The sequence below is a fragment of the Macaca mulatta genome, chromosome 1, assembly GCF_049350105.2.
Source record: "Macaca mulatta isolate MMU2019108-1 chromosome 1, T2T-MMU8v2.0, whole genome shotgun sequence".
In the NCBI taxonomy this organism is placed as follows: Eukaryota; Metazoa; Chordata; class Mammalia; order Primates; family Cercopithecidae; genus Macaca; species Macaca mulatta.
In genome coordinates this window covers 15860729-15872815 of record NC_133406.1, presented here as the reverse complement: position 1 = coordinate 15872815, position 12087 = coordinate 15860729, and the positions used below count along the sequence as shown (strand labels likewise).

General features: G+C 36.8%; 1 protein-coding gene across 2 annotated transcripts in view; it reads right to left on the bottom strand.

The window, feature by feature from the left end:
- Window positions 1-12087, bottom strand: part of PCNX2 (pecanex 2) — a 309389-nt gene that overhangs the window by 199275 nt on the left and 98027 nt on the right. For both annotated transcript variants that reach the window (XM_028849636.2, XM_028849638.2), the window contains exon 15: window positions 11368-11459. In XM_028849636.2, coding sequence (XP_028705469.2) covers window positions 11368-11459 — 92 coding nt within the window. The remainder of the gene's footprint in view (window positions 1-11367; window positions 11460-12087) is intronic.

The following is a 12087-nucleotide window of genomic DNA, read 5'->3' as shown; positions in this document are numbered from 1 at the left end:
ATTTCCTGGATTTGACCCTGGCATGCTCTCAGGGATTACTACCAAAACCCCCAAGTCCAAATTTTACTTCACTCAACAATTGCAATTCTATTCTGAGCCATCAATATTCTTCCTAATTTTTCCCCAAATCAGTGTCAGCTGACACCGTCAAGTTTGAGGGTCATAATAATCCAGCAGTAACTGGGTTTGAGGGTCAATTCTACTTTTTCGCTGACCAGGAGGAACGGAAGCATGGCAGAAAGCACGAGCTGGCTGGCTGAGATCGGTCTCCCCTTCATCCTCAGCGGTAGATACTTCCTCGCAATTTGTTCAGACGGCCAAAAGACTTATTACTCCCGGTCTCTTGCAGCTAGAAATGATACAATTCTAGCCATAAAATAAAATGTGAAGTCTGATATAAGTAAAAGTGAGTTAAAACTTAGGTTTTACTTTCAAATTTACTACTATTAGCATTATTAGCACTGTGGTTACAGTCATCATAACCACCAACTATTTATGCTAATAATAGTTATCGTTGGTATTAGCTTTCTATTGCCATGTAACAAATTACCACAAACTTAGCAGTTTAAAATAACACAAATGTATGATACAGTTTCCTAGGTCGGGTGCTTGAGCAGAGTGTGGCTGTGTCCTCTGCCCAGGGTCTCCTAGACTGAAATGTCAGTGATGGCTGGACCTCTGATCTTATCTCACACTCAGGGTCCTCTTCCACACTCATTGGTGGTGGGCAGAGCTCAGTTCCCTCTGGCTGTCGCATTGCAGTCCCCGTTTCCTGGATGGTTGTCTACTGGGACGTGTTCTAGCTCCTAGAGGCTGCCCCCAGATCTTTGCCATGTTGCTACTTCCATGAGCAGTTAATAACCTGGCTGTTTACTTCTTCCAGGCCAGTAAGGGAGGGTCCCTACTGCTTTTTCTGTCCCTGCCCTCTGGAGTCCCTTTTAAAGGCTCTTCCGATTAGGTCAGACCCATTTTTTTGAGACAGAGTTTTGCTCTGTCGGCCAGGCTGGAGTGTAGTGGTGCGATCTTGGCTCACTGCAACCTCTCTGCCTCCCGGGTTCAAGTGATTCTCCTGCCTCAGCCTCCCAAGTAGCTGGGATTACAGGTGCATGACACCACGCCCAGCTAATTTTTGTATTTTTAGTAGAAACGGGGTTTCACCATGTTGGTCAGGCTGGTCTTGAACTCCTGACCTCATGATCCACCCGCCTCAGCCTCCCAAAGTACTGGGATTACAGGCGTGAGCAACTGTGCCTGGCAATCACCCTTTTAAGTTAAATTTTAATTTAAATTAAAGTTACATGATTAGGGACCATAACTACATCTGCAAAATCTCAAGTTTGCCAGATAATGTAACCTAATCACAGGACTGACATCCCATCCCCTTCACAGGTCCTGCCCACACTCAAGGGGAGGAAATTGTACAAGGCATGTATGCCAGGGGATAGGAGTCTTGGGGCCATCTTAGAATTCAGCCTCCCACACCACTTAACTGGAACCTTTAGCCAGGCACTTTATAGACATTATTGATTTGATTTGCTTTGCTTGTTACAACATCCACAGGCAGTAGGTACTACTAATCCATTTTACAATGGAAAAAACAATGTGAATTAGTCATGTACCCTTAGGCAAATGAGTATTGTGTGTTTCAGGTTCACCACTGGAAAATACGAATGTTAATATCTTCCTTATTGATTACATAGAGATATAGTAAGGGGTAAATGAGAAGATGCTTGGGAAATAATTTTGTAGATTAAAGAACCGTTGATCTACAACGATCTTATATGCTGTGAATTGTTCTTTCAACTGGACAAACATATTTACACTTCAAGTGTGGTAGTGAGGATGCCACAAAAGGAAGACTGAAAAGATATAGATCTGGGATCTGGGGTGTGTGATGCGGAGTAAATTACTTAAATCTCTCTTTGGCTGTTCATTTTCTCATTTTAAATAATCAAATGAAGGAACTGGACTAGGAGGCATCTCAGGTCCACTTCAGCATTAAATAATATCTAGAACTGTGAGTTTGTTTTACATTTATAATTAGATTTTAAATCCTGAGTGCCTGTAAAGTAGCACGATGTTAGGCTGTAATCCTGTAGGACCCAGAAGAAATATGGGAAAAACTCTCCCGCAAGCAGTTGTTAAGGATACGTGGGAAACATTAAATTATAATAATGTGCTTCCACCTCTGGATCCCCTTGCCATCAATAAAAAAGAATCTCTTTGTAAAGGATAATAAAAAATAGAAATCATAGTTTATCCAGACACAGAAACCCCAGTTAATTAACTACTGAACTATTTCTCCAAGGAGCAAATATTCTGGTTGTTTCTGTATATCACTGTTGAATACTATTTAAGTCAATGAGGGAGTCCATTTATATGTTACTTGGTACCATCTTGGACAAGTCAAAGAGAATATGAAATTAAAAGAGGAATCAAATTATCTTTTCCTAATTAATATTCCAGAGGACAAAATTAACTCATGATCTCTGAATCTGCTTCTACCAAGTGATAATAATAAAAATTAAAGAAATAAACACATAGAGCATGACCCATATGGAAAACTGTATCTCTAGCAAGGCAGCTGACATGCTGAAATGGTTCACAAGGATCCATCAATCCATCACGACACACTAGAGATGAAAGGAAAAAAAAAAATCAATTCCAGCAATGCAAAGAGTAAGCATAAAAGGTATAAACAAAAGCATCGTTAAACAAGAAGTAGAATCACAGCTTTGGGTAAGTGGGAGTTAGATTGAAGATGGGTGAGCTTTTCTTGTTTCCTGAGGACCCTCTTGACAATTTGCTAACCACATTCATTCAATTCACAGCATTTAATAGGTGCTGCATCTTAAAGCAGAGAGTCAGTCTGAGACCATTAGAAAACTCAGGACTTACAAATGAGAAGGGAGAAATTCAAATTGCTCTATTTTTACCAAAAGGTGTTTCAAAACATGGTTAGAACATTAAGGTTTTTCTTTTATTACAACAGACTATACTATTTATTGCAAGTGATCTTTGTTCTATGCTGAGCAAGGGAAGTCAATACCTCCCTGAGATGAAATAAACCTTCCCAAAGTACCCCAGTCTCAATTGGTCAAAAGCCTGTTTCAACACCTAAGTAAACCCCAGAGTCCTTGAAGTGTTTCTTTCCATCACAGAGTTAACAACGTGCTTTTAAAATGGAATCTGTTTACTCTGATTCGACAATTACTTACACCTATAACAAGCCATAAACTGAATAGAAAACAGAAATAAAAGTCTCAGCCCAGGATAGAGAATAGAGTTTCTCTCTCGGGCTGGCTCTGATCAGTTGGCACTGGCTGACTGTAATATTTCCTGGGCAGCCCGAGGTACTACAGACCTCAGTTAGAAAAAAATGCTGTGATCAATTAGCAATGTCGGATATGAAAATGGAGCCACATTTGGGGAGGTAAGGGAATAACTGTATCTGTCCAGTAACTAGGTAAAAACCCAAGATACTCTATTTTTTGAATACCAGATTCTTCAGTAGTTTCTAAAACCCTTTAAGAATCTTGCAAGAAAAAGTTGTGTAACAATCTATGAATGCACATTACTTTTGAGAGTATCTGAACTGATGATAATTGTGGGTGTTCAGCATTTGTCAAATGCATGTTAAGTTCCTGAGGAGAAAGGACTGTCTTTTCCTCCTCCCATATCTCTACAGTACCCGGCAGAGCCATTGCTCAACAATAAATATGTGTTGACTATCACAGAATACGAACTTTTCAGCTTCTGCATCAGTTACAGAGAGCTTGCATGTTTCCATTTCCATCAATCAAGTATAATGATATTTACATCAGATGCTGTTTGCTATTCAGGGTTGCCAAGAAGGGTAAAGTGTGGTGGGGTCCCAGTCCAAATGGTATCAAGAACACCAGGAACTAGATCTCCCTCTTCCTAGAGCTCATTAAGTGTCCAATAAAATATTCAAAAAGAGAAAAGCCTGAACCCACACTGGGAACCAGAGCAAGTTACTTGTGTACAAGTCATAGACCCTGAGGAATTTATGCCAGACCTTGTATTACAGATGGGTCTAGAATGAAAGAAGATTGTAAGGTCTGACTCCAACTCCTCTCTCCATTTGAAAGGCAGCAGTGTACTGAGGAAGTAAATAGGAAAAGACCTCTGCTAACATCACCTAAATGAGAGGCAGAAGGGCTGGCAGTGAGTATAGACCAAGGGGTTAACAGACATTTTATCACTTGGCCTTGCACATCTGTAGATGGGCAGTCTGCAGCAACTCCTGCTGTCGCAGAGGCGGCAGGATTTATTCAATCAGGTCATGGATGTAGAAGTTAGGGCCAGGAGAGTAAAACAGAGATAACTACTTTCCCAGGCATTTCATTCATATCTATTGCCTGTGATGAGCTTCCTGATATAACTACCCAAAACTCCATCAATAAGACATTTTCCCTGGGAAAATCATCTCTGAACTAGCAGTGTATTACTGAAACATGCTTTGTTTCATTTTCCTCTCTTCCTGTGTTTCAGATATGAGGTACTTCTGAAAAGATCTAGCCAAGGAGTCTTACAATTCCCTAACAGAAACCAGTTCAATTCTTTCTTGACTCTAAGACAGAAGTCATGAAGTCTAACATCAACGTGGGCAGCCAAGTGACATGTGGGTCAGGCCTAAAAGAATATAGGACACGATGAGACCCGTGAGCTTGTGGTAGCTGTGAGTTACTATTCAGTGTCAGCAGGTTGTTACCAAATGGGAAGGTTAGCCCAGTGTTGCCAGATCTTCACATTGTTTAAGAGAAGTAAGAGAATCGTATTTTTACACTGACTGTCCTAATATTAAATGTTGGCTGGAAAAAAAATTTAAACATTCTACAGGCCGAACACAAAACAGGTCTGTGAACTAACAAAGACGATACTAGGTGACCAAAGACACACTCTCACTGCGAAATGAGAAAAAAACACATGACAGAAAGCATTCTGAAAATGAGATAATCTCTTTAAAGGGACCACTTACAGAAGCTTTCTAAAGCATATTTACATCAAGAAGAAAAAATGTTTGGAAAATATCTGATTTCAAGTCTCAACTTTAAAGCTAAGCAACCAATTATGAAGGTCGAATAATATGAATGCCAAATTTCAAACTGCAATTTAGTAGTAGACCAAATAACAAACAATGCAGAAAATAAAATTTATCATTGTAAAATTAGGATAACAATAGTACTTGTCTCACAGTTATGCTATGTGAAGTAAATTATATAAAATATATATAATAGTGCAAAAAAATTTCTGGAGATCTGCTGTACAACATTATGCCTGTAGATAATAATACTGAATTGCACACAAAAAGTTAAAAGGATAGATTTCAAGTTAAGAGTTCTTACTGTAACAATAAATACATTTTAATCTGTATTTATTATTTATACTTATATATTATATATAATTATATATTATTTTAACACGTTTCAATAATATATAACATTTATGTTATTTGTTACTATAATTTATTATCAAACTATTTTAAATGATAATTTATATTTTATAAATCATATTTTATAACTAGTATATACATAAACTAGTATAATTCCTAGTACACAATAACTTCTCAATAAATATTTGTTAGTTTCATCATTCTTGAAATGAGAAACTCTAGAACTGTACCAGAACTCAAAGGAAAAATATAAGGAGAGGAAAATGATGAAAAAGAAATGAGAGACACGAAAAACAGCCAAAAGTTAAAGTCTGTGAAAAATTAAATCATATTATGTGAACAGAATCGACAATGTCATTAATCAAAACATAAGAGGGAAACTTTTCCTCTAGATAGAGTCTTCAATGTGAAAAGTGAAAATGGGCATGGTGCTCCAGAAAACTTAAGAAAGAGAACCACGCCTAATCATAGTCCACTAACTTCTTTTAAATTTCAGACTATAGGAAAGAATTCTACAAACATTCAAGAAAGAAATTTTAGTCCTATTGTTTTTCTCTTCAAAACTAAACACTGACAAGTGATGCCTCCAATTCAGATGTAGAAATCCACAGTGTCCTGCTCACAGCCTGACAACAAGAAAAAAGCCAGATAATTTACAAAAATCTCAACTTTAAAATGACTGTGATTAATATGTCAAAGAATCTAGTGACAGAGATGGACATCATTCATGCGCAGATGGGTAATTTCAAAAGAAAAATGGAAACTATCTACAGACATCAAATAGAAATGTTGCTTCTTTGGTGAGTTTATCATCGGACTAGACACAGCAGGAGAAAGAATTGGTGAACTTCAAGATAGGTCAGTAAAATTACTAAAACTAAAACGCAAAGAAGGAAAAAAGAGTGGAAAAAAGACTATAGCATACAAATGATGTGGGGCAATATTAAACGATGTAACATGTATGTAATTGAAGACCCAAGAAGAAAAGAAAAATAGAATAAGGCAGAAGACATATTTGAAATGAGAATGGCTAGAGATTTTCCAAAACAACTCACAAATCAAAACAGTTCAGAGAATCCTAAGTAAAATAAAAAATAAACGCCATACACTTAGTAACAGCATTGTCAAATGGCTGAAAACAAAGACAAAGAGAAAATCTTAAAGGCAGTCAGAGAAAAACATTACTAACAGAGAAACAAATATTGGAATAACAGCAGATTTTTTTTTTATCAGAAATCATACAAGACAAAAGAAAATAGAACATGTTGAAAGTATTAGGGGAAAAAAGCTTTTAAGTAGAATTCTGTAACAGTGAAGATATTCTTCAAAAGTGAAGGCAAAATGAGATATGTTTCAGACAAAGGCTGAAAGTTTTATTACTAGCAGACCTGCACCATGAGATTTCTTAAAGTTCTTCAGACAGAAGAAATATGATGGCAAGCAGAAAGATGAATCTACACAAAGAAATGTACATTGCAGAAATTATTTTTTAAAATAATGTAAATGAAACATAATTTTAAAGATTTTTAAATATCTTTATGAGATAACTGACTGCTTAATGAGAGTATAAAAGAACACATATTCCATCTAAGAGATCAACAAAAGCAAATATTACTATATAAAAAAGTTCAGTAAGAACATGAGCTATTTTATATGAGCTCTTTTAGAATATAAAAGGAAACACTTTCCAATTCATTTTATCAAGCCATTACATAATATCAAAACAAGACAAAGCATTACAAGAAAAGAAAAATTAGGCCAGGGCCAGTGGCTCATGCCTGTAATCCCAGCACTTTGGGAGACCAAGGCAGGCGGATCACGAGGTCAGGAGATTGAAATCATCCTGGCTAACATGGTGACACCCCATCTCTAATAAAAAATACAAAAAATTAGCCAGCTGTGGTGGTGGGGTGCCTGTAATCCCAGCTACTCGGAAGGCTGAGGCAGGAGAATGGCATGCACCCAGGAGGCAGAGCTTGCAGTGAGCCAAGATCACCCCACTGCACTCCAGCCTGGGTGACAGAGTGAGATTCTATCTCAAAAAAAAAAAAAAAAAAGAAAAAAAGAAAAATTAGAGAACTAGAAACTTCATAGACATCAAATTTCTCAACAAAATATTGGTAAATAAACTTGAGCAACAGATTTAAAAGACGATATGGCATAACCAAATGGGTCCCATCCTTTAAATGGAATGTTGGTTCTACACTGAACAGTCAATTTATGTAATCCTTCCTATCAATCACTTTAAAAAAAATCAATATTGTCTTCTCAACAGAAGAAAAAAACAGTGACAAAATTTGACATCATTTATGATGACGACTCTCAGCAAATTGGAAATCTAAGGGAAATGACTCAGCCCAATAAAGGGCATCTGGAAAATTTCCATAGCTAACTTCATACTTAATGGTGAAAGACGTTTCCCCTAAACTTGGGAGCAAGGCAAAGATGTCTGATTTCAGCACTTTTAGTCGACATTGCTGTGGAGGTCCTAGCCACCACAATAAAGCAAGACAAAGAAATGAAAGGCATACAGGCTGTAAAGGAAAACAAAACTGTGTTTATTGACAGACATGACAATCTATAGTAGACAATCTCAAAGAAATTACTAAAAAGCTACCAGAATTAATATGTCTGCTAAGCAAGCTTGCAAGATATAAGCTGAAATATTACAAAATAAATTGTATTTAGTATTACTTAAAAATTGAAAATTTAAATTATAAAACACAATGCCATTTAAAATAACATATAATGCACAAAAAGGTGCAATAGTTGTAGGTTGAAAGATACCAAATATTCCTGACCTGAGAGGAAGTAACAAAGACAAAGATTGTGGTATATGAAACAATATACTATGTCCATGGATCAAAAAGTTACTGTTAAGATGTCAGTTCTCCCCAAATTGATCTACAAATCCATCATAACCCCAATGAAAATGTTTGCAAATTTTGGTAGGAATTGGCAAACATAGTCTAAAACTTACTTTTAAAGAAATATGACCTTTAATAGCAAAAACAATTTTGAAAAAGAAGAATAAAGTTGGGAGACACACCATCTGATTTCAAAGCGTATTATATAGCTACAGTAATCAAAACTGTGTAATACTAACATAAAAAAAGGCATACAGAACAGCGAAATGATTAATTTTTGGTCCCAAAGTTTCCATGGTAATTCAATGGAGAAAGGTTAGTCTTTTCAACAAATGGTACTAGTAAATCTCAACCTTCACTTCATATCATACACAAAAATCATCTCAAAAGAGATTTCAAATCTAAATATAAGAGCTACAACTATAAAATTTCTAGTACAAAAGTATTTATGACTTAGTGTTAGGTAAATGTTTTCTAGGTAAGATATACAAAAATATAAACCATAAAATAAATATTAGATAAATTGGACTTCATTGTAACTAAAAATTTCTGCTTTTCAAAATATGCTGTTAAAAAAATGAGAAGACAAGCCACAGCCTGAAAAAAAAAATGTGTGCAGCATATATCTGATAAAGGACTTGTATCTAGATTATGTAAAGAACTTTTATGTCTCAATAATATGACATACATATAATTTTTAAATGGACAAAAGACGAGCAAATTTTTCATCAATGAAGTTATACAAATGTCAAACATACAAAAAGATGTTCAACACTATTCATTATTAGAGAAATGCAAATTATAACTACCATTAGATACTGGTTCACACGAGAATGGATTTAAAAAAAAACTGACAGTACTAAGTCTTAGCAAGAACCTGGAACACTTGGAAATCAAAGATTATGTGAGGGTAGGGAAATGAAAAATGGTACAGAAACTGGACAACAGTTTGGCGATTTCTTATAAAGTTAAATAAAAACTTACCATGTGATCTAGCAAGCTCACTCAGGTATTCACTCCGGATAAATAAAAGCATTGTGTGGGGAGGGGATTGACTGCAAGTGAACACGAAAAAATATTTCTGGATGGGGGAATGGTTTGTATCATGATTGTGACGGTGGTAACTTGTCTATACACAGTTGTCAAAATACATCTAACTGTACACTTGAAATTAGTGGATTTTATTGTATATATACCATGCCCTGACAGATTTGATTCCAAAGAAGCTTCAAAGACAGAATATCTGATGAATGGTGGCCAGAGGTTGGAGGTAGGGGAAGAGACTGACTACAAGGAATTCGAGAAAATTTTTTGAGTTGGTGAAAATGGTCTCATAACTTGATTGTAGGATTCTTTATTTATTTATTTATTAAAACTAACCAAACTGGACAGTTTTAAAAGCTGAGTTTTAAACCTGACTTTTAAAAATTAATGAACAAGCAAACAAATAATTCTAGAAGACAACAGAGCAATATACTAAGGTGCCTGCAGAAAAACACTTGTGACCCTAGAGTTGTACAGGCAGCCATTTCACCAAAAGACAGTGGAAAGATGTTCTCAGAAGCACAAGGACTCAGAAAATACCCATCCAAGTACTCTTCCTAAATGAAGTATACCTGGGATCCTATGATTGAATAAAGGAACATAAGTCAAAAGAAAGAATACCAGAAACACTAATTGTTGGTCTACATGATAGGATAAATGTGGTAACAAACAGGGCCACTACAAGCACATAAATTACCTTTGTATATTAGATAGAGAAACCTTCCTCCCAGGCCCTTCCCCTTTTTTCTGAAAGAAAATACCTATATGGTAGGAATAGAAGGAGCAAGATAAATAATTACTCCATTGATTACTGTACAATGTTGAAAGAGAAAAATGTTGAATTCGTTCTTTCACAAAGGGAAATAAACAATTATCTTTCTGCCACTGACACTGATCAGTTTAATAAGCTTTAATCTTTTAAAAATGTGAGTTAAGAAATGTCATGTGATTTAGATTAAAAACACTTTGGAACATCGATTATTTTTATTTACTCCTTTACATTTAATTTTTGTTTTATAAAGGAGTACCTGTGGTTTAAACTATTAAACCATAAGTCCAGAAATATGTATAATATTAATTTATTTGTTACTGATTGAAGATGCCCCTGAGGACATTATGTACGCTATTATTTTTAGACTTAATGGCCACTCCACAGCTCTACAACACTGAAAACAAACAGTAGTGGTCCCGGCCTACGCAAACCCCTGCCCTAATTCCTGCTTCCTGAAGGCAATGGTTCTGCTGTTTCTTCTCCATATATACCTCCATATTTTCAAATAAAATACTTGTTGTGCTATTTCTTGATTTGTTTTTTTCCATTTAGATGTTATTTGCTGACTTTCTAATATGGAAGACAGGATTGGGAGCTCCTCCATCACACTTCACCTCCCCCATTCTTCCATTAGTGATATAACATGATGATTACTCAGATTACTACATAAATATGGTTCACAGCCGAGCTAGGTACCTACAATAGATACGTTTCTTGCCTGACGCAACTTTGCATCTTCCTGAAGTTAGTGTTTATCTTGCTTTCTCATCATCTTAGGCTTCCCTTGCAGCCAGGCTAGGTTTGCATTTTCCCCTTCTGGGTAAGTCTATAGTCTGTCTGTTTTCTAGATTCTAACATTTTGTGGCTGTCATATCCTCTTCTGTCCTCTTGTCCATATAGCTTTAAGCAGTTGTATCCCTTTATTGTCTTTTGAGCGGTATTTCAGGAAGTGAAGGCAGACACATGGGTTCCATTGACCACCATGTTTAGCAGCAGCCCCTCCCAATGCCACTAACCAATCCTGGCAGAGAGACGTCTGCAGAGGGGAGGCCAGGCCAGGAGGTGGGGGGGCCTTTCATATTAGGGCAAACTAGGCATCCTGACCCATCTGCTAACTACCGAGGCCTCGCTCAGCCACACAGTCACTCCCTGATTTGCACAGATCCTATTTCTCTTGTAATTTTGGAGAAAACATTTATTTGTTTAAAAAAATAAGTTAATTCAATGAGTCGAGGAGAAGGATGAGGGCCCATGGTCCTCACACCTACCTTCACTGCACTGAAGCAGACCGCGTGGAGCAGGGCGGCAGCCAAGAAGCTCCGGGCCACGCTGTAAACAGCTGAAGTTATCCCAGACACAGCTGGAACACAAACATCAACAGTTCTTTTCTTGACTGGCCATTCTTAAAATCAACAAATGTAAAACAGCGAAGAGATGGTTGCACATTCACATATAAGATGTTGCTGAAGGGGTAAAGAATACATCTATGGGATCCATCAGAAGGCACTGGGTGACTCATAGGTGCACGAAAGAGACTACCATTTAACTAAAAATTCAAGAGGAAAGTATTCAGAAAGAATGCTTTACAATGTTCTTAAAAGACTATGTGAATGTGTCAGAATGAAGGTAGGGAGACCTCATGGCTTACAGTTGAAAGCTGCTGGTCAAGGAAAAGGTCCTGGATAGCAATTTCAATAGAATAAATGGTAAGAAGAAGGAGGGAGGGAGAAGGCAGGAGGAGAGAGGAGACGGGAAAGGGAACAAGCAAGTGTCCCCACGTAGTGCGTGTGTGTGTGTGTGTGTGTGTGTGTGTGTGTGTGTGTGTGTGTGTACGTGTATGTGTTATGGGGGTGGTAACAGTGATTGCATTATGCACATGATTTCATTTACTCTTTATAGCAACCCTATGAGGTCACTGTGTTTATTTCCATTTAGAGAATAGATGAGTAGGCTGAAAAGTTAAGCAATTTATGTCATGTCGTGAGATT